At 40.5% G+C, this 22,263-nt stretch overlaps 2 protein-coding genes across 3 annotated transcripts; one reads left to right on the top strand and one right to left on the bottom strand.

The window, feature by feature from the left end:
* Positions 1–782: 782 nt before the first annotated feature.
* nucb2a (nucleobindin 2a) lies at positions 783–10,651 on the top strand. The gene is made up of 13 exons (XM_085759959.1): positions 783–816; positions 1,247–1,390; positions 2,905–3,012; positions 3,196–3,328; positions 3,458–3,561; positions 4,598–4,783; positions 6,104–6,194; positions 6,301–6,359; positions 6,439–6,531; positions 6,865–6,954; positions 7,081–7,251; positions 8,225–8,285; positions 8,381–10,651. Exons 1-13 carry the CDS (start codon positions 793–795, stop codon positions 8,605–8,607), a joined length of 1,491 nt encoding a protein of 496 aa, XP_085616085.1. The 5' UTR covers positions 783–792; the 3' UTR covers positions 8,608–10,651.
* Positions 10,652–10,733: 82 nt separating this feature from the next.
* On the bottom strand, positions 10,734–22,092 carry caprin1a (cell cycle associated protein 1a). Of its 2 annotated transcripts, XM_085759938.1 has the most exons (17): positions 21,922–22,092; positions 19,813–19,947; positions 19,321–19,383; positions 18,998–19,084; positions 18,396–18,637; positions 17,318–17,400; positions 15,644–15,805; positions 15,464–15,516; positions 15,274–15,357; positions 15,019–15,180; positions 14,491–14,599; positions 14,324–14,385; positions 13,923–14,054; positions 13,532–13,691; positions 13,093–13,281; positions 11,491–11,597; positions 10,734–11,352 (listed from the first exon to the last, which is right to left on the bottom strand). In XM_085759938.1, exons 2-17 carry the CDS (start codon positions 19,945–19,947, stop codon positions 11,266–11,268), a joined length of 1,917 nt encoding a protein of 638 aa, XP_085616064.1. In that variant the 5' UTR covers positions 21,922–22,092; the 3' UTR covers positions 10,734–11,265. The 2 variants fall into 2 exon arrangements, with proteins under 2 accessions (XP_085616064.1, XP_085616074.1); XM_085759948.1 differs by lacking the exon at positions 13,923–14,054.
* Between the last annotated feature and the right edge of the window lie 171 nt (positions 22,093–22,263).

Below are 22,263 nucleotides of genomic sequence, written 5' to 3'. Positions count from 1 at the left end.
GACGAGTTAAAAGATCCTGATGACCTTGAAATGTGCTTAAAGCTGTTGAGATATAAGATTATTTTGGCATTGGTATTTCACTTGAGTATTAGGCCTATGTATAATTAGTTAGAAGGTACATTTAACATTAATACTCTGCATATGAAACACAATCAGCTATGTTATTATTGCACAAATTGACATGTGCTGTAAAAGTCCATCTCAATTAGCTGCAACATTTTAACATTAAATACTTTGACGAAAAAGCATCTTTTCAACAAAATAATAATAGCCTAATAATTTAAAAAAAAAAGAAAAAAAAGAAGAAGAACAAATGTGATGGGAATATTACATACACATGCAGATACAGTTTATCAATCAAAATCAATTCAATTAATCAGAAATAAATGGGAGAATAAGTGGGATTGGAAGTGCAAGACGTTAACAGTGATTATATCCATTAAAAATCCACATTTCCATCCATTCAGCAGCGTTGTTTTTTTATTTATTTATTTTTATCTATCTCTCATCACTGCTTCCTGACCTCTACTCCACTTTTTTTTCCCCCAATAGCTGTTCGATGGATTTGATAATACACTCAGACGAAGGGCCCGCCCACCTGCTCCGCCGTCATGCCGCCACGTACAGTGCAATGCAACGCAACTTGCTGCTCCGCGTGACGGACAGCGGAACTGACCAATGAGATCACCGGATTGCCTCCACCGCCACTACGTCACAACCTACCGTGCTGACTAGCGAGCTAGTAGGTGGCCGGGGCCGACGGGAGGAGAGCAGCACAGCACAGCAGAGCAGATGATGTCCAGGATTCATAATAAAGTCAGTATTCAAGTGTCAACACATGTCGATTTTTTATTTTATTTTAACTAAAGCTTTTGATAACACGTGGACATTATTACCCTCGCTGCTCAAACCGGAAACGTAGCGTTACTCGTTGTAGCTCTTCGGTGTTTGGTTGTCATTAGCTAAATCTGTCAGTGGCAGCAGCAGGGCTAACGTTAAAGCCTCCTCTGGATATTATTAGCTGCATAGCCAATAATGTTAACAACCTATATTTGTGCTGTTTGGGTTAAGCGTTAATGAGGAAACCGGCCACTGACTGAACGAGCCTTTATTTATTTAACGTGTCTTTACCACATCGACCGTTTTCTCTTCTCATACTTTATGTATCTGTGTAATGTAAACAACTGTGAGATACTGTAGGAGTCTGCTACTGCTGCTCTAACAAACAGCTGTCCCCCATTTCCAGATGTGTTGGAGGAGCCGGGCCTTTGTCACCGGCTGGCTTGTGCTGTTGGTCCAGCTGTTGTGCTCACAGGCAGTGCCCATCAGTATGGACAAGACCAAAGTCAAAGAGCCGGAGAAACAGCCCGAAGAGCCTCCAGCTAGTGTGGTGAGAAGACACAACACATCCAAAACCTCCCATATGTGTATATACTGTATATATATACACTACTCACAAAAAGTTAGGGACATTTGACAAGAATATCCCTAATAATATTATGAATAATATCATGAAAGCAGGCCTTTTAAGTAGAAAGATGCAATGGTAATTTCTTCATCTCAAACAAAAGCTAACAACTGTGGTGGCTATAGCACAACAAAAATCTCAATGTCTCAATAACCTAATCAATTTGATCAAAGTGTTCTCATGGCTCATGATGTCAAAATTTGAACATCGTGGAGAGGAGAGGGAGAGAGAAGAGGGCATACAAATTGTCATTGAACCAGAACATTTAGTAGTTCAATGATAATTGAACCACTAAATCAGAGGTGCTTGTGATTTTTGTGGTTAATCACTTTGTTGAAGAACAGCATGTTATTCAATAAGTACTGAAACATTGAACAATTGGACATGTGCATTCAAAAGTTTAGAGAAGGTTAAATTAAGTTCACCTGTAAAGGTTATAGTGCATTTTAGGTGCATTCTGAAATTTAATCCAAAAGCCAAACATCCCTAACTTTTTGTGAGTAGTGTGTGTATATATAAGTAACACAGCCTAGGTAGGTGGCTTTAAAGTGATCCCACAGGTGTAAGGACTAAGCCCTGGATTCAAGAGCAGGTCACTCTGTTTACATGTCAAGTTTTAGTCAAGCTTTGAGAATACAAAGTTATATTATTCTAAATTAATTTAATTAATTTCTCCAAAATGTTTTATATCTTTTTTTAAAAACTTGTTTTGTGCTTATCCTTTTTTTTTATTATACAGTAAATGATCTGTAAATGTTCAGAAATGAATCAGCATTTGTTACTTGTCAGTTGCAGAAGTGATACTACGCAGTTTGTCCCTGCTATCAGCTGCTTCATATTAAGAAAACAATATGTTGTTGTTGTGCAAGAACAAAAGAGAGCTCTCTAACAGCACCTGGACTAATTTAAATGAGAGCTGGTTGAGCATCTCATTTCACTACAATTAAATTACCTCAATCAGGCACACCGCATAAAACTTGTTATCTCTTTAAAATCTGTTTTATCATCAGTACAACAGTGCCAGATGTTGTAGCTTTGCATGTGCACAGATTGAAGCCTCTACCCTCTTGTTAAATATTGACATAGTGGCCCAGCAGCCCTTAAACTAATACCATGTACATTCTGCAACAGTTTTATTGAAGAAAAAGTAAGTGGTCTTCAATCACAGAACAGCTGTGGCAGTGTGGCAAATTACAGTTTATTGGCACTCATGACATAACCTGTCATCTCTACATCTAACATCTGGAGATAAGATCTATTATCTTGGTCAGCAGATGTGTCTGCCATGAAAGCAAAATATTATTACTCACTCAGTTTTCGATACATCAGAGTAAGTAGCATAATAAATATATATAACTTTTTAAAAAGGTGATGTAATATATTCCCTATTCCCATAATTTGTTAAATTACATTCATTTTTTGTTTACATTTTACAGGATACTGGACTCCACTATGACCGCTACCTCAGGGAAGTCATCGATTTTCTCGAGAAAGATCAACATTTCAGAGAAAAGCTCCACAATACTGACATGGAAGACATCAAGGTATCCTGCTTTCCACCAGCCCAATATATGGGATGTGATAAATCTTCTGGGGATATGATGATTTTTAAAAAAGATTTTTTTGGGTCCAATCTATTTTAATGAATGGTATATATAATTCATATATCTACTTATTGCATGCGCTGCTCTAATACTTACTTTCTGCATAATTTATGTATAACACAGCAAGGTAAACTCGCCAAAGAGCTGGACTTTGTCAGCCATCACGTCAGAACAAAACTGGATGAGTTGAAGAGGCAGGAGGTAAACAGACTACGAACCCTGATCAAGGCCAAGCAGGATATCGAAGGAGGGAATGGTATGTGCTGTTCCTTTTGATTTATATTTAAGATAAGATGCTACAACTTAAATAAGTAAATCAGAAAATAATACAAGGGTAGTGTCTTACGTATGTTTTGATTAATGTCATCCATTACTCCCTGAACAGATATTGCAGTGGACCACCAGGCTCTGCTGAAACAGTTTGAGTACTTGAACCACATGAACCCACATACATTTGAAGTGGATGACCTAGATCGGCTCATCAAATCGGTAAATCTCCTCCTTACTGTAAATTAAAAACATACATGCACTATCCACTTATTGAAAGAAACACTTTTAGTTTCATAACTGAGCAGCGCCCACAAAGCAGATGGAAAATACGCAGAAATGTTGTGTCTTGGCTCGGCAATCGGACAATTATTCTGGACAAAAAACATTTCAAATTATTCTAAAAATACTTGCTTATTTGTTGCATTTTTTTTGTATTATCCTGGTGCCTGTCTCTATGTTAACTAAGCTGTAGTGGGAATGTTGTGTAAATAGTAGATGATAGTTTATACATGGACACAACACAACATATTAATCCACAAAACCTACATTTGTTGTTGCTGTTGTGGTCAATAAAAAAAAAATGCTTGATGCACAAATTTCCTCTCAAATTAAATATATTAAAATTTATTTCAATTGATCCTGTGGTCAAATCAATACAGTCAATATGTTACATGGAAAACTGTATTGGACTGCAGTCACTTCGCTCCAGCTACAACAGAAATATCAACAAACCAAAGATTTAGATAAATCTTAACATTAGTATAACTTAACTAACAGTCTTTTTTAGTAAACCATGGTATTTCAACACATCTGGGTGAAACTTAATTTTTGGGGGAGCCTTCAGTAATGGTGCAGGTTTAGCACTGGAGTGACTGGGAAGCTGCAGACTCCCTCTTGTGGCAAGTCAAAATAAATCAATGTCAGATAAAACTACAAGATAATTTCTCTTATCGAGCACCTTTTTTTGTTTGTTTTTTTATCGCTGTAAATCGTGATAAAAATCGTTTCATCCCATTCCTACTCCTGACATAGTGAAGCACTGCACTAGAGACTATGAAACGTTTTTTAAGTTAAGTTGGATTACTTTGGTTTTAAATGTGTTTTACCTTAGTTCAGTCAGTGTCCAGAATGATAAAAATGAATTTACTATAGTATACACTAAGTTTAATTACCAGGTGGTCTTGAAATAAAATGATTTGTTGCACCAAGGTCCATTTCCAACATTTATATATATTTTTTCTGTCCCTTCGCCAAGGCCACCAAGGATCTGGAGAACTACGACAAAGAAAGGCACGAGGAGTTCAAGCGGTATGAGATGATGAAAGAGCACGACAGACGGGAACACTTGAAAACGCTGGATGAGGACGAAAGAAAGAAAGAGGAGGAGCATTATGAGGAACTGAGGAAGAAACACGCTGACCACCCTAAAGTCAACCACCCAGTATGTATGACTCAGCTGTTGACATCATCTTTCCAACCCATGTTGTGTTGCATCATCATGTTGTCCAGCATTAAAGGAGAATTCTGGTCATTTTTTAAGTAACGCTGTACAGCTCTAGGTCCCAGAGTGCGACCATAGGAAAAAATCTGAGACAAATATGTGCAGACTGGACCTAGCTCTCCTCCTGCTAGCTGCGCTACTCTGCAGTTAAACAGCAAAGTAATGGGGGCAATGCTTCTAACCGCAACTTTGGCCTCTATATAATGTTCAAAATATCACTATATCGCTTTGCAACATCCACCAGTTCCTTACCACACAACACTGAGTGTGCACTGCAAAAAATACTCAGTTAATATGAAAGAGCAGTGTTAACGTGTGTTTTCATCACATACCTCTGTTTACTTTAGCTTCCTGGTTAGACCTTACTAGTCGACTGTCGAGATTGGGACTGTTTCCATATCTACAAAGACAAAAACGTGAGGAAAACATGGATTTAGGAGGGGGAAAAAAGATTATATGCATACCATAACTGCTTTTTTTTTTTGAAGAAGAAGAAGAACTGCCCCCATTACTTCGTTGTTTAACTGCAGTATAGCGCAGTTAGCAGGAGGAGAGCCAGGTCCGGTCTGCACATATTTTTCTCGGATTTTTTCCTATGGTCACACTTGGGGAACTAGAGCTGTAGAGCGTTACCACTTAGAAAATGACTGTAATTCTCCTTTAACTCATGTATAGGAAATTAAACTGTGGTATCTACATGGTGGATCTTGCAGTTTTTCACATCCACATTTATTGTAATGATTCTGGTGTTTCTAATGCAGGGTTCTTACGGATCCTTAAAAAGTCTTAAAAGGCATTGAATTCATTAATCTAAAAACAAGGCCTTAATTGGCATTAAAATGTCTTAAATCAATTTTTCAAAGGTCTTAAAAATGTTAACATTTGGTAAGTGTGATTTTATGATTATAATTAGTCTCAAATCTCAAAATAATTGGTAACATTCTGACATAGAGAAGTTAGTGGCGGCCGTCACCGCTAAATTTCTTACCGCCACCAGCTCCCAAATCAGTTTTTTTTTTCCTCCAATCATTCATGTAGCAGTCACTTTACCTTGGACCACATAGGAAAGTGGGTAAAATTGTCCCTAACCCTATGTAATAGATGTGGTGATGTTTTTTGGTTTTTTTTGCATTTGTGTTTATTGTGAAGTCGGTCTTAAATTTAATTTCAAGCGGCATTAAAAACGTCTTAAAAAGTCTTAAATTTAAGTTGGCTTAAGCTGTAGGAACCCTGCAATGTGATTTTGCTTTCATGTTGCAGGGCAGCCAGAACCAGCTGAAGGAGGTGTGGGAGGAGGCCGACGGCTTGGACCCTGAAGACTTTGACCCTAAGACCTTTTTCAACCTGCATGGTAAGATCTTTATCATCTGGCAGCTGTTGAAGACTGAGGAAGACTACATCATATATACCGACTAATATAACAGAAAGTGTGTCGTTCTTCCTTCTTTACGATGCAGATACGAATGGAGATGGCTTCTTTGATGAGCAGGAGCTGGAGGCACTGTTCACTAAGGAGGTAAAGCCATGGCACCTACAAATGTGTAATATAATGACGTGGTGACAGTGCACTGACTGTTGGCCCGTTGTGATTTCAGCTGGAAAAAATCTATGACCCGACCAACGAAGAGGATGACATGGTGGAGATGGAGGAAGAGAGGCTACGTATGAGAGAGCATGTTATGAATGAGGTACAATAAGTTAAGCTTTGCAGAAAAGCGTTAACAGAAAATTAGACAGCATTACTGTAGAGATATTTGTTTGGTAATTATAAGTTTAGAAGATTAATTTCATAGAGTTGATTAAGTGTAGCCTATAGAAAATTGCAAATCATTAATCACCTTTTTAGTAGCGCCACCGATGCAAAAGCAGTGATTAAAGCCATAGCTTCTTTAATAAGATGGTTCAATGAATGCATAAAAGATAAGCTCGGTTTGCACCTTTGCATCAACAGAGGTCTCGCTTTTTTATCTATTGTCTTGTATAATTTAGATAAAAGATCTCTGCTCTTTTCTTGCTCTTAGGTGGATTCGAACAAAGACAGGCTGGTTTCTTTAGATGAATTCCTTGTTGCTACAAAGAAGAAAGAATTCCTGGAGCCAGATAGCTGGGAGGTGAGACACAACGTTAATATTACTGGATAGTACCGGTAATTCAAAAACGAAAACCATTTGATTAAAGCAGTGACAATAAAGATATTCTGATTGTGATTAATTTACCTTCCACTTTGTGCTGCTCAGACGTTGGAGCAGAACCAGGCCTACACAGACGAGGAGATGAGGGAGTTTGAGGAGCATCTGGTGCAGCAGGAACAGGACCTCAACCAGAAGGCTTTTGACCTGCAGAAACAGAGAGACGAGCTGGAGAGACAACAGGAGCAGCTTAATGCACAGAAAATAGAGCTGCAGCAGGTAAGCAGTGGAAACACTTAAAGGGATAGTTCAACATTTTGGCAAATTCACCTATTGCCGTAATCCCTATAGTCATAGCTGTAGGTTTATTACCTTTAATTATTGGTGCATCATGTTGTTTTGAGATCCGCGGGGCAGAGACGTGAGCTGCTCAGCGAACACACCGGAGGTGAACGGTACAGGTCCCCTGTCCCTCATCAAACTCATCAAATACACAATCCAACAACTCCAAAATGCTCTCATGGACAAGTTGTGACCTGCACATTCACCACGCTATGAGATAATCATGTAACATTACGAAACAGAGTCGTTTTCCAGGCAAATGCAGCCAGAACGACATTCCAGACGCAGCTGCTGGGCGGAGTGATTTCAAAAGCACGAGTATTTCTGAGTATTTGCTTCATGTTTCGTAATGTTACATATTTATACATGATTATTTCGTAGTGTGGTGAATGTGCAGGTCACAACTTGTCCGTGAGAGTGTTTTGGAGTTGTTGGATTATGTATTTGATGAGTTTTGAGGGAGAGGGGGACCTGTACTTTTCACCTCCATTGTGTTCACTGAGCAGCTCGCGTCTCTGCCCCGCGGATCTCAAAACAACATGCACCGATAATTAAAGGTAATGAACCTACTGCTATGACTATAGGGATTATGGCAATAGGCAAATTTTCCAAAATGTTGAACTATCCCTTTAAACACAGACATGAGGTTTACACTGAAGGAGAAAACTGTTTACATCCAAACCTGATGCTGTTAACTTAATGAGAAACTACAGCAGTCCCTCTGTAGAAGACACTAGATATTTTCTTTGTAGGTGGAATCTCGGTGTGACAACATTTTCTTAACCAAAATTTAATTTCCTTCTATTATCTTGATGCTTTTTATAAGCTATCAAATGCCTTTGGCTGTCCACAGCTACTGTGTGCACTTTCAAAATGAGAGAAAACCTTAAATAAAACTCTATTGTTACAGGCAGTGGAGCACATGGAGCGGCTGAAATCACAGAAAGTGGAGCCGCCTCCAGAGGTTCACGGTGAGTGTCGATCCCACCCTTGTGTTTGTCTTCTGACAGTTGTTTGATTTTTAGAGGCTGAGCTCTGAGAATGTTAAAATCCATCTTTGCCACAGGTGAGGTAAACTTTATCCCAGAGGAACATCCAGCGGACGATCAGGTGCATCCTGAACAGGACGTACAGCTACAGGGGCATCCAGCCGCACCGCAGGATCCTCACGATACGAATCAGATTCACCACGAACAACAAGACCAGGCCCAGCACGGTCTCCCCCAGACTCACCACGATCTGCCCCCAGGCCACCAAGAAGCCGCACAAGGCCAGCATAATGCACCAGTATAACAGTTTTGTCTGTAACAGACTTTCGCAGCTACTCCACTCCACCAGCGTGCAGAGGAGCAGCCCCCAAACCCACCCACCCCCACTTTAACCAGCATGACTTGGGGGTTTGGAGGACACTCGAGATGAAGCAGAGCCGCACAGACAAATTCCTATTGAATGAAAAAAAACAAAACAGCTGTAATCTTTGGATTACGTAACAGAATTACAAGAGTAAAACGACCAACCAAGGACATGCATCTCAAAATGTGCATACTTAGTTGTGCTTAATTACATTAGACGTGATAAAGAATGTTTGATAATACAATTGTTTAAAAAAAATCTAATTTTGTTGGACTTTCTTGACCTGCTGGTTGATATTCAAAGTAGAAAAAACCTCTATAAAAGACATGCCACTGGCTCCACAACCTGGAGGTTTGACACAAGAGCCTGCGGGAAAAGTCCAGTGCAGCTGCTGAGGGGAAAAAGATGTAAAAATTAGTTTTAATGTTTTAATTTTGAGTTAAAAGTTTCTGAAAAAATCTGCAAACATTTTAAAAAGACATTTGTTTATATGCGTGACTTGTGGGGATAATGCATTTCACTGGACTTTTATCAGATGAACTGAGCGCAAGATTTTTCTACCATTGCATTCAGTGTAAAACAGCAAGAGGCACTACTGTAACTTTATCCAGTGAACAGCGTTTCGATGCCCTGATGGAAACCATTACACCTAAAAAAAAAAAAAAAGACCAAGCAAAGACTTCTTAATGCAAACAAACAGGCACAGGAATTTATAATCTACAAGGCTTCAGTCAGGTCTGTGTAGAAAAAGTTTTTTTATTTCCATCTTCAGCTGCCAGCGTCACCAAATATTCAGATCTCAAAGCATCCTCATGGTTGCTGACAGTCTTTACGTATTTCAGTGAGAGAAAACATTTTTGCTACTTTCTTAATGGTTCGTCTGGTTGCCCTTATATTGTGTCAGCAATTTATCTATCTTGGGACATTTTCATTTTTTTGTGTGTGTGTTTAGTGAGATTTTCTCAACTATAGGAACAATTTTGCTGCTGTTAATCCTGCAGCTGTTTAAATGTAAGTTAGTGGTTAGTTACAGTATGGTGGGATGTTTCTGTACTGCCATACGGAGCGCGCACATGTTGAACCTCTGAAATAACAAATCTTTTACACTACACAAATGATGGGCATTTCAATTCTGTGATATTGTTCATACACAGCTGTGTGTGTGTGCTATGTTTGTTTATGAGTTGATGGTACATGATCATGATTTGTTGAATCAAACCATGGTGATGTTGAGCTCAATTTACAACAGTAATTTACTCTGGTGCCTTTCATCACACTAGTGTCAGACATCAGCGTATTTTGCGAAAGCTGCTGGATTTGGATTTGTTAAATTAGTTCAGTTAATTAAAAGATTTCATTAAAATAAGGGTGAAGCCGAGTCACAGAGAACCAAGTCAGTGTCACGTTAAGAATGGAGCAGATCCTTTTATTTTTTATCATTGTATGTTCAAGTGAAAGTCAGCCGTAATGAAACTGTTTGAATAAGTCCCTTTGCACTTGAGTTCCCATCAGCCTGTTTGGCAGGAGATGTGTGTGACTTGGTCCTAGTTTTGAATAACATTCTGTGTTTTTCCCACGAGCGACAGATTTGGTGTAACTTTCAGGTTGCTTTTTTTGTTTTTCTCTCGTGTATTGTTGTGGTTTCTTCTTCCAGCTGGCAGACTGTGGCTATGCTGAGCAGGTTTTCTCTTACTGCCACTTTTTACTGAAGACTTTGTTTGCATCTAGTTGAATAACAGCTCTGCCTTACTGTGGTTTTACTTCATACAAGATTTCAACATGGAATACATACTTATCTTTTTTTGTTTTGTTTTTGCAGTGTCTTTTGTTTTCTGTGTGCCAAGTGTTCCTTGGAAACGATACTGCGTCATAATTTGCACAAAACATACAGGTGGTGTTTCTGATCGCTTGCTGCTGGATAAAATATTAATTTGATGATACTGTTCACCTCATTTCAAGACAATAAAATAGTTACGACATTTCAGTTTGTGTAAAAGATCTCGTCACTTGACTACAACGAAACCACCGTGACCTGTAAATACACTGAGAATTAAAATAGCAGAAACTAATAGAACACAACTTTATTGAAACAGTCTCAACCAATAACATCAGCGTACAAAGAGGTGATGGCGCAAGAGGTGACTGGGGTAAAAAAAAAGAAAAGAAAACAAAAAAAAAAACATTAAATGCCTTTATGAGAATCATAAGATCAAAAGGAAAAAGGTGACTGACAGCACAGGGCAGAAGAAAAATCATTCTCATGGAACTAGATCGACAGTGGCAGGGTATTTTTTGCATTTATTTTGTACAAAAAATAAATTAATGAAATCTTTCAAGTTTACAGGAATATCTATTTGTTGTTTTACATCACACAGACATGCTGACAATCCTACATGTGGTGAAGTTCAGCATTTTGTGTTAAAACATTAAGAGGATCTAGACAGACCAAAGCAGGCTGACTCTGATAAGTAGGCCAGGAGTTAAAAAAATAAGATTACCAATGAGAAACAAAATGTTGTTATAAAAGTGAGCTGGGGCGAACACATTCAAAAATCCTGAATGTTCAACGTGGCGCGACTCGACCGTCCTTTGAATCCTTTAGGATCGCATTGCTTGAGCGTTACCTCGTGACAAACCGCGAGGTCCTTGGGCAGCTCCCCGTTTGTAGCCTTGCTGATATCCCTCCTTGAAGAAACAGGAATTGAATATAATGAGCCTTCCTACTACTATGAAAATGCAAATCATTTGAGAGGCAATCAATGAGATGTCATATTTACGAGCTTTTTGGTACATGAAGTAGTTCATAATGACTTGAACCCTTACCCGCTGATAGGTGTTGTTCGAATAGTCTCGAGATGTGTTAAACTGGGGTTGACCATAACCACTGCTGGGAGCGTTTGAGAAAGGAGGGCGATAGCCGTCATATCCCCCTGATGACAAATGACCAGTGTCAGTGCAATGAATCATAACGTCACATATACATTAGGGCTGCACGATTCTGGGAAAAATGTTAATCATGATTTTATTGCTTAGATTTGAGATCATGATTGAAAATGTAATTGTTAAGCCCTGTGACAGAGTGGCAAGTGTGTTTTTTTGTGATGGGGCCGATAGGTAACAGATTAATAAATGTAGTAGTAGAATTTAGCAGGTGTGATTCTGTACTGCCTTGCATTAGATCGATGTTAGAAGTTGACTGGAAATTTGAAAATACGACTACCAGTAATCAAGTATTATTATAAAACATTTATTGAACATACTTAAACAGCAGCTACAGCAGAGTCTAACTGTGCGCTCACACCAAAAGCGTCCAAAGCTTCAAAAACACCGGAAGTCATTCATTTTCCATTCCATTTCAGTAGCCCAGGTGTTTAATATGCTAAATCATCTTGGAGCTCAGGCGTTTATAAGAAGCAGGCAGGTATTTGCAACAGGCTACTATTTATTTTTGCAATGACCAGCACCAGACCAGTATTTACAAAGTACAAGGAGGTCACCGAGGACCACTGGAACAAAACTAACACACTGTACGCAACCCGACTGTGTTACACACAGTGACACAACTGTCGTCTTCACTGCCATCAGCTGCTACTGTCAGCCCACACACCTGGGATACCAATTAACAGCAATCGGCACACAATCAACACACATATGGGCGTGCACACAACCACACGGACACACACACAGGCACACATACAAGTGCTTATACTTATTCAAGTAGCTTGAATAGCTTCCTCTGGCTGGTTCCTGCATTTTGAAGCTGTGAATGCTTCAATATCGCAGATGCAAATACCAGTGTAATTAATCGCCCGGGCGTTAAATTGAACGGGCATTTAATATGCTGAATGAGGTCGGACCCCCGGCATTTGGTCGACTATTTGGTCATAAACAACAATAATCGATCCGTCTCCATTAAAGTTAAAGTTTAGCCTTAATTCTCAGAGTTTCATTTTGACATTCAGGGGTCATGGAAACGTGACGCTCTGCCGGCGGTGCGGCGTTTGGAGCAGAGTGAAATCAGACGTGTGTGAAGGATAAATCCACTGGTTCAGTGTTAACCATCTCTGCTCTGTAGCCGCGGTGCGGCTAACGTTTACGTAAACAGCCTCTCCTTCGTGACATGTCCCGCTGTACTCGTGGCTCAACTTTAATGACAGTTGTTGTGTTTTATCTCGCGCTCCCTCAACGCTGCTGTCTCTTTCGAAAAACTAAAAAAGGTTAAGGGACATTTGGAGACACTTGAGAAACTCGTAGAGCAAAATAGGAGCATGTGTTTGTGATGCAGCTCATGAAATGAAACATAGAAGAATCGTTGCCATTTAGAAATGAGATCGCATGTAGGTGAGTCGATTTTTTTAACAATTTATAGTGCAGCCCTAATATACTGTACACGCATCTCTGTAAAACATAATTTGATGCCGGTACCTCTGAATCCGTTAGAGGAGCCCCGGTATCCGTTCATCATGCCTCTTGTGTTCCTGGGTCCGCCCCTGGGCACGCCCCTGCTGTTGTAGAAGGACTGGCCCGACTGTCCAAACCCTCCACCTGGAGACGGCTCCTCGTGGCCTCCTGCTGGGGGCAGGACCTGCTCTTGGGGTTTGAACCCACCAACAACTGGACAGCAGCAAATAGAACAGAAGACTTTTAGTCGAAGGTACACCGATCAGTTGTGACACTCTTGGACACATCTTTTTGGTGCCGACAATCCCATTTATACACGATAAAAAAATCTTTCAGGGCATCAAAGGTTCATGAGTTGATTTTTCAAAGTTGTCCGAATGTAAAGGTGAAGTCAAACAAGGTCAATAGCTTTTCCAAGCCCATGTAAACAGCTTGGACCGAATACAAACCACCAGTCACTCACCTGACTGTAAAGTTTCCGGTGCAATGTCAGGCTGTTCGACGGTGCTCTCCGATTGGCTGCTGAAGCCCTGTCCATAGCCACCAGGGAACTGGCTGGGCTGCTTCAGAGGGTCTGGTTGGCCTTCGGTGACAGGAGGTACAGGTGCATTCAAATTAAATACCTGGAGAAAGAAAGAAAAGTTGTCCTTTAACAACATGATGTCACAATCACAGCCTGAAGAGAAATGGGAAATGAGGAGGCGTTTCAATCGCTGCCTGTTCAGATGGCGCAGCAATAATTAACCAGTGCTTGTACAAACAAGTAGTGACCCTGAAGCTTTTTTTTGTTGTTGTTGTTGAAGTCCAAACATTTTCACTGTTGTTTAATAACCGGACCCAGATAGAAAGCCTACCGCTTGCACTGACTGGAAGGGTGCTGCGTTGACATTGATGCCTCCAGTGTGGGTGGGTTTGGAGACAGGTGGGAAGGCAGAGGACAGGGAACATGGGGCAGGGGACTGCTCAGACGAAAGAGACATCGAGGCCTGGGGCGGGAGGAAGGAAGGAGGGGTTTTGAAAAGCAAGGAAACAAGGATTGTGGAGAGGTCAGTGCGAGTGATGGGCTCTTTGTGTGTTTTATACTTAAAAAGCTCCCTTCTACCTACATACCATATTTAATAACCCTCTGTAGTAGACGTTAGATAACATCATGACATGTCAGAGAGCATCACATCTAATCCACGTAGCGGTACTCTTAAAACACGGCCCACATACTACAAGAAATAGCCTGAATAACTCTTATAGCTTTACTTACTTGTGAGGATTCCTGTGGTCCTGACACTACGCTTGTTTGAGGCAGTCTGGACTCCGAGTGGGCTGTGTGGAAGAAACCCAGAAGAAAATCAGACCGACCATAATAAATATAATCTGAGAGACTGTATTTCAAGTTAAAAAAAAAAGTAAAATGACCCGGTCACTGACCCGAGGGGCAGCCCATCTGCTGCAGGTCAACCGTCGGCACCGGCTTCATCGGCTGGGCCGCCACGATGGCTGGGTCCAGAGCCTGGCCGTCAAACTCCAACATGGAGTCCTGAGATGACAGAGAAGAACAGATGCACTGAGTCATGGATTAAATTCCCTGACAATGTGGTACTTTTTTTTTTAACTGAAAGATCCTGATTCAGTGTCCTACATAAGCAGCATTTGCCGTGTTCAATGCCTAGAGATGAGCTGCTGATTGAGTGAGACTGGCTGAGTCAGTTTCATCTTTCACAATCCTCTTTTATTTCTTTCATTTACTTGGAATTTCTTTTATCTTATTCTATTTTTAAATCTGGTCTCCTTTGATGTCTTTCCATTTTCTTGTTATTACTTCTGTACCCAACGATGTACTTGACCTTCATCTCCATGCGAAATGATTTAACTAAATGACTCAATTAAGTATCTCGGTGTCTGTATAACAAATTAAGTTTCAATCAGCTAGGGAGAGTGTCTGCTGGACTTTCTCACCTGCATGAAGTTGTACGTTCCTTGCATCTGGGCCATGAGGTCTTGCACTGCCTGCTTTCTGACCACCGGGTCGGCGGTCGGAGGGGGAGTGGCATGGTTCACAGTAGCGGCTGGTTCTGGAGCCAGCTGGGCAGGGGGTTGGTGCTGGAGGGAATTCACCATCTACAGGCACATGGAACAGTCATATTAGAGTTTAATATAATACATAATGATACGAAGGAGTAGTAGTAGTAGTAGTGCTGTAGTGGTGGATACCTGAGCCTCCACTGCCCACTCCTCCACTTGGTCTTTCTCTGTACTGCTGTATGCAGTTTCTGGAATGAACTGTCTGTTTACAAACTAAAACACAAGGCAAAACACTGAAAATTAAACACGGCAGAAACAACAGCAGCTGATTTGTGTGATTTATGGAGCACGATTTATGCGCCACAAATAGAAATCTCACCTCTGTGGTTTCCACTTTAATTGGCTCTGTGTATTTTTCAGTAGCTGTTCCTTCTGAGGGGAAATGAAGCAAATCTAAAAAAGAGCTTTTCTTAATGGGCTACAGAAATATCTTGTCTTATACAATCTACATACAGTCTTTTGTCTTGCACAATATTTTTTCTCCTGTGTTTTTAGTTACCAGGTTCTGACGGCGGCTGCTCCACGACCTTCGACTCCACCGCCACCACAGCCGGCTCCTCCCGTTCCTCTTCCTGCTCACAGGTCCCGTTCTGGTGCGTTTGTGCTCTGTCAAAGTAACCACTCTGCAGCACTTTGTCCAGAGTGTCCTTCAGTGACTTATCTGGAACAAAGACAGCGTGGAAAGTCAGACAATATAAGCACTCTGCAGAAACGCCTTCACTTTCTGTACTATTCATTGTGCTGACAACTTGAGGGGGAATTGCCATTTTTTACAATCTGGATCTTATTTCTAGCATAAAATACGATCATTTACTCACCCAGATAACTTGGTGTCATTACGAGTCCTTCTGACGAAATTAGATCCCGCCGATATATATCCATATAATGCGAGTCTATGATGATACGCTAGTGCTATTCCCCTCTGAGTCCGGGGTTAGCTGTTATCAACATCCGGGGTCTGTAGATTGACTTACTAACCTCCGACCTGGATGAATTCTGATAATAATCATTCCACTTCGGCATTCGGGTCCATTTTTAGCTCAACTAGCCGGAGCTTTAGTGAGTCCAGGTTGCGGAGAGGAAGCCTGTGGAAGCTGAACTTCATCCAGTTTTGTCATTTTGCCGCTGTGCTGCGCTCAGAGATGATATCATCCAGGTCAGAGGTCAGTAGGTCAACCTACAGACCATGCATGTTGATAACAGCTAACCCCGGACTCAGAGGGGAATAGCACTAGCGTATCATAACAAAATATTGGTGAAATGAACGAGTTTCGCAGCAGATAATGTGTTATTTAGAGGCTGCATTGCGTGCCCCATGTTCTCGCATTATACGCATATTCGCGGCTCAAGGCTGGATCTAATTTCATCAGAACGACTTGTAATGACACCAAAGTTATCTGGGTGAGTAAATGATTGTATTTTATGCTAGAAATAAGGTCCAGATTGTAAAAAACGGAGATTCCCCTTTAAATCCAAACAGACGAAACGTCACGCAATAATCCATTGTACAAAATGAAAGAATGTTTTTAGAAAAGGATGACTATCTTGTTAATCAGGTCTTAACGGTAGTGAGGCTAGACCAGGGGTCTCCATCTCAACACTTGCAAGCTCACAAGCAGTGGATTACTGTCCATTTTACAGCAACTCACCCAAAGGCTCAGAAAATATATAGCATGCACAATTGATGCATAATACAAACCTTGAGCAACACTGAGTGAATCTACTCCAAATGTAATTTAATCCAGTACAGATACCCCCAGGCTAGATGGAAGCCACTTTGAGTAAAAAGGTACAGTCTATGAAAGTCTACTTGGAGTTTGCCAAATGGCAATTAAAGGGAGCCTGGGAGCATGACGAAAAGAGGAGACAAAAATGAAACCCTTTGGGCAGAACTCCAGTCAGACTCCGACAAGCTCAGACTTTAAAGCCCATAGAGTATCTGAGGTAAAGACCTGACGATGACAGTTCACACATGCTTCTCATCCAATCTGACAGAGTTTTTTGGATGATCTGCCATGAACGATGGGATTAACTGCCCCAAAGCAAGGTGAGCCAAGTTTACAGAGGCTCACCCAAGAAAAAGCAAAGCGGAGACTGCTGCTACAGCGATCATTCCTCCATATATTAACTGTGTTTTGTGTAGTAGGGGATCAAAAGCCATCAAACTACTTACACGTGGTCCCTGCCACAGCCTTGTCTCGGGCCTCAAGCAGCTCCCACAAGTGTAGTGAAGCCTCTTCATATTGGTCAGTCAACCTGCAAGTTAAACATACAGTTTGTTTGATATGTTATTCTTGCATGAAATAAAAAATGCACGTATTCATATTCACAAATCGTAACATATCTTATACAATACTGTATATCAAACAGTGACGACATCAGACAAGTACCATCATTGCATGGTTTTAAAAAGCGCCTCAAAACCCACCTGTTCTCCATGGCCTTTGATTCTGTTTATATTGATGTCTTTTAATCTGCTATTGTTTATTTTATTGACTAATTTGTGCTGCATCATGTGCTGTGTTTTAAATTGTTTTATTGGTTTTATATAGTGTTATTTTAATGTATTTTATTTTTACTGTTTTTATTCTGTTTTGTTTTATGTACATTTTATGTCTTTTGCCGATTGTATATTTTATGTTTAATTTTGTACAGCACTTTGGTCCACTGGGTTTTTAAAGTGCTTTATAAATAAAGTTGGTATGGTATGGTATAATTAGCCTCGTAAACCAGCCTCTCCCGGAAATGCATTTCATTTCATTTCACAGGGAGGGTCTGGCCTCATTCGTGGCCTGAAACCCTCAGAAGGCCGAGCCAATCAGCGTCGCCACTCAGATTTCTGTGATTGACACCGGGACCGACGTCACTACACTGCGCGACTCTTACCACAACAAACATGGTGGAGCTATCTAGCAGTAGCAGCCTAAAAACAGCAATAAGGGAAGTTCTTACTGAAACACCATCCATTACAGCAATTAAACAAGAGCAAGAGTCGGCGCTTGTTGAGTTTCTTGAAGGAAAAGACGTTTTCGCTGTTCTTCCAACTGGATTCAACTTGCTGATTGGCTGAATGGGGCTGCCTGTCAACGCTACTACTCCCGCCCACCCCAAACGCTTACAGGGGGAATGAGGCCAGACTCTCCCTGTGAAATGAAATGAATTTCCGGGAGAGGCTGGTTTTACGAGGCTATGGTATAATTAGTGTAGGTATAAATATTTGTGGCACTGAAATATCGCAGACGTCCTCGCACCTGATGTCGTAGTTCCTATCAGGTCCCACCAGTTTGTAAAACTCGTCGAGGGATGTGAGGTCAGCGTCAGTGAGCAAAGGGGAACCGGAGGCGTCGGGTCGTTTGAGGTCCTGCCGGACGCTGTCGTCTCCCAACTGGTCCAGTAAAAACTGAAGCTCCAGGACCGTCTTCAGCCGCCGCTGCTCCAGCTCCTCTCTCTGCAGCTGCTCACGTCTCGCCGTCTTTTTCACCGCCTTCTGAACCTGGACACAAACGGTCAACAGCGCATTTTGTGTCACGAGGTTTCCCCAAACAAATCACTCACAACACCAACAAGTTTCATCCATGACATTGCAGCACTTTGTTCTGAGCAGCAGTCCAAGATATTTTAAGCCATACTTTGTTATGAAATACTGCTTTTTTAGCCTATCCCTGGAGTACGGCATGAGTTATAACAGGTTATTATTTGTTAGCAAGATCTCAATATGGAATTTGGAGGTGGCTAATGCTGTAGTTTTCCAAATTACTACTAAATGTAATTAAGAAACAACATCATAGTGATGAAACCTTTAACGTGTTGAATTGTCAGTAACTTATCAGACTTGTTGTGACTCAGGTCTCACCTCTTGGCCCAACGCCAGGAAGCTCTTCTGCAATTCCCGAGCAAACTCAAGGTTGTTTTGGATCTCTTGGTACTTGGTCAAAGCGTCCTTCAGGCACGCCAGGGAAAGAAAACTGAGATTAGTGTATCACCATAATTCAGCAGATAAAGATGCACGATTTTCCAGAACACTATGACACTGGTGAGATTCCAATAGAGAAAAGAAAAACAGAATAATAAATATGTGTGTGTTAGTTGTCATTTATTATCATAAAAGTGTACACGACTGTTGAATTCATTCTGCAGCAGACTGCAATAAAACAGCAGCTGTTTGTCTTATCTTACCAACTGATCCTGATTCAGTCTTTCTCCCTTGTCCTTCTTATCTTGATAGTCGTCCAGTTTGGACTGTAAGAATATTGACAAAAGAAATGCATAATTAAAGGCTGACATAAAACAGAAAAAAAATATGAGATTAAACAACAACAAAAAAAGCACACATTCTTGGGTGAAACAGCATGAATTAATCAGCAACACAGTCTTTAAATGAAAACGTGGATCTAGTCAGAGAAGATAAAGAAGACAAAAGGAAGCACGACACACAGAACTGCTTTGTCTTCAAATTTTGATCTTGATATCAGAATTTAGACGAATATCTAAATGAAATGAATAACTGTAGAAGATATCTTATTAACAAACAAATCTCTCTCCAATCTCACGGATATAAAATACCTGATCTAACCTGTTATCTACATTAGCATCCATCATGATTATGTCCTATCATATAAATGACAAATAGGAGAAACGTTTTTTCATTTTGAACAAAACCACAAATACCTTTTTCTTTTCCATGTTGCGAACCTTCTTGTCGATGACACCTAGAAACTGCTTCATGGTCTCAGAGTGACTTCCATTACCCAAGTCTGGAAAGGCAGACTGGACAGCATTGTTGCCAACCATTGCTGAAGGCATCTGTGGGGAGAAATGTATTAAATGCAATTTTTAAAAGATGGAACAAATAACTAGGCAAGAAATAGTGATATATTTTGTAAGGAGTGCACATGGTATGGACTGCTCAATGACAAGGCTGACAAACTGGGAATATGCATATCATTTTATAAAATGATTGTTGCTCTTAACAAGATAAAAATGTCAAGATCTTTTTTTTTTAGATGAATTAATTCCTATTGGAGCTGTCAGATTGATTAATTGTGTGTGTGTGTGTCCTTGACTCGAGACTAAAGAGACATTGAATTATAATGACATGTTTCTTTGTAAATGTTGTCATCATTAACCAGTGTTTGCCGTCTGGGTCGCCTGCCAGCTGAGGATGTTTATAAACTGATCTGATAGTGAGACTACCCAGGATCGTTATACAGTTTATGTAACGTGAGTGGGTGCTAGTCTGGACATTGCTTTTTACTAACTTAATGTCGTCTGGGGAGAGAGGTGATCATTGGGACATTGAAACTGGGCCAGAGGAAGTGAAACCGACATGACAGAGGAAATCTGCTCCTATAATAAAGTAATGGCTAATGGGGATCCTCATACATAAACAAATAGACAAAGACGATTTAAAGTGATTATAGTAGTTACACTAACTTGTCTCCTTTATTCTTTATTCAGATCCCCATTAGCACTCTTACTGGGGTCTGCATGTATTACAGAAACATGGCATATCACATACAGTATAATAGATTTGGGGTTTATTAAACTATTTTCCACATTTTTTTGTTTCCACATTTATGTGAAAAATAAAAACGCCAGTTTATATAGCTTGTCTGCACCATCTCCCTGCTCCATCTCTCCATTAGATTGGGGGTCCTTGGCCTGAAAAATGTCAAAGACCCCTGGTATAGACAATTTGATTGCACAGTGGCCTAATTAACTAACCCTAATTTACAATTTTAGGAGCGCAAGCAGAAAATTTAGGGGTGTAAATCAACTTGCAAGCCAAATATTCACATTTCCTTTTCATTCATGATCCTCACACACATTGGCCTGACTGACACCTGTAGTGACAGATACCAGATTCTTTAAGTTGCCCCTTCCATGTTTCACCAGTGTTGGGAAAAAAAAGGCAAATTTACTGGTTGCACATGCGCAAGTAGATGAAAAATGTACTTGCACTGTCTCAAATTTTAGGAACAAAATGCCCACATTTAGGTGCAGTCTGGATCCCTGCACTGAAACAAACGTTTCTAAAGAAAAACCTATGGTTGTAGTAAAGCGGTTATAGCTAGGGAATAGACATGTATGAGGACGTTGAACTGAAAACCAGACAAGAAGGTTATTATTATTATCATCACAATCACAAGTTAAAATGTCGGCCCTCTTATCAAAGTTTAAAAAAAAAAAAAAAAAAAACCTTTAGCAGCTCGGTTGTGGAGACACCGGCTAACCTCCGCTAGCATAACACAAAACCGAGGCTAAGTCACACATTTACGGGCCGTTTAGTCGCGTTAAGAGCCCGGTGTGGCTTCCTCGTTAGCAGTCTAGTGGTTTATATTCTTAATATTGAGAGGTTATCATTATCTAGCTACATCAAATCACTTTAGTATTTGTAAGCAGGGGACAACTGCTCCTAATCTCCCCTCTCTCCCCCCTCCTCCTCCTCCGTCCGTCCCCATTGTTAGCCGGGAAGCTAACGGCGGCTAACGCTCCGACTTAACCGGAGGTCAGTCAGTCAGCCAGTCAGTCAGTTAGCATTAGCACCACATCGACAAAAACAACAAAAAACACTAAACCAGCTACGATTTATTCGTATAAAAGTCATGTGTATCTATGATGTTTTTTTGTTTTCTTACAAATCCATGTAAAACAAAGACCCCAGGACGCTGCGACAACTCGTTTTTCAACGCCAAAGCAAAGCAAAGACGGTTTTTCTTTTTTCTTTTCTTTTTTGGTTAAACTGCCATTTCATGTCGTGATACTATTGATCCGTACCTTTATACTCTTTGTCTTCAAAGAGATCCCCTTCCTCGGATTCAACACGAGCTGTATTGAATGTGGTCCGTGTCTTTTCTCTCCACTGATGTTTTTCTAGAAGGATGCTGCTGCTCCTCAGGCTCACGCACCGGCCAATGGCTGATTCCTGCTGCTGCTGCTGCTGCTGCTACAAGGACCCCTGGCTGCTCCCTGCAAGACTGCCTGAGAGGAAAAATACAGATAACTAACTATATTATCCAGCTAATCATTATATGCAAAAATTTAATAAAAAGGACATTAATATTAACTGCTCTTTCTGTAATTTGCATCCAGAAACAGTTGTTCATTTGTTCTGGCTTT

Source organism: Trachurus japonicus, chromosome 3, assembly GCF_045865225.1.
Source record: "Trachurus japonicus isolate A0001 chromosome 3, Traja_1.0".
Taxonomy (NCBI): domain Eukaryota; kingdom Metazoa; phylum Chordata; class Actinopteri; order Carangiformes; family Carangidae; genus Trachurus; species Trachurus japonicus.
Note: the sequence above shows the minus strand (reverse complement) of the source record. Positions and strands in the feature narration are given on the sequence as shown.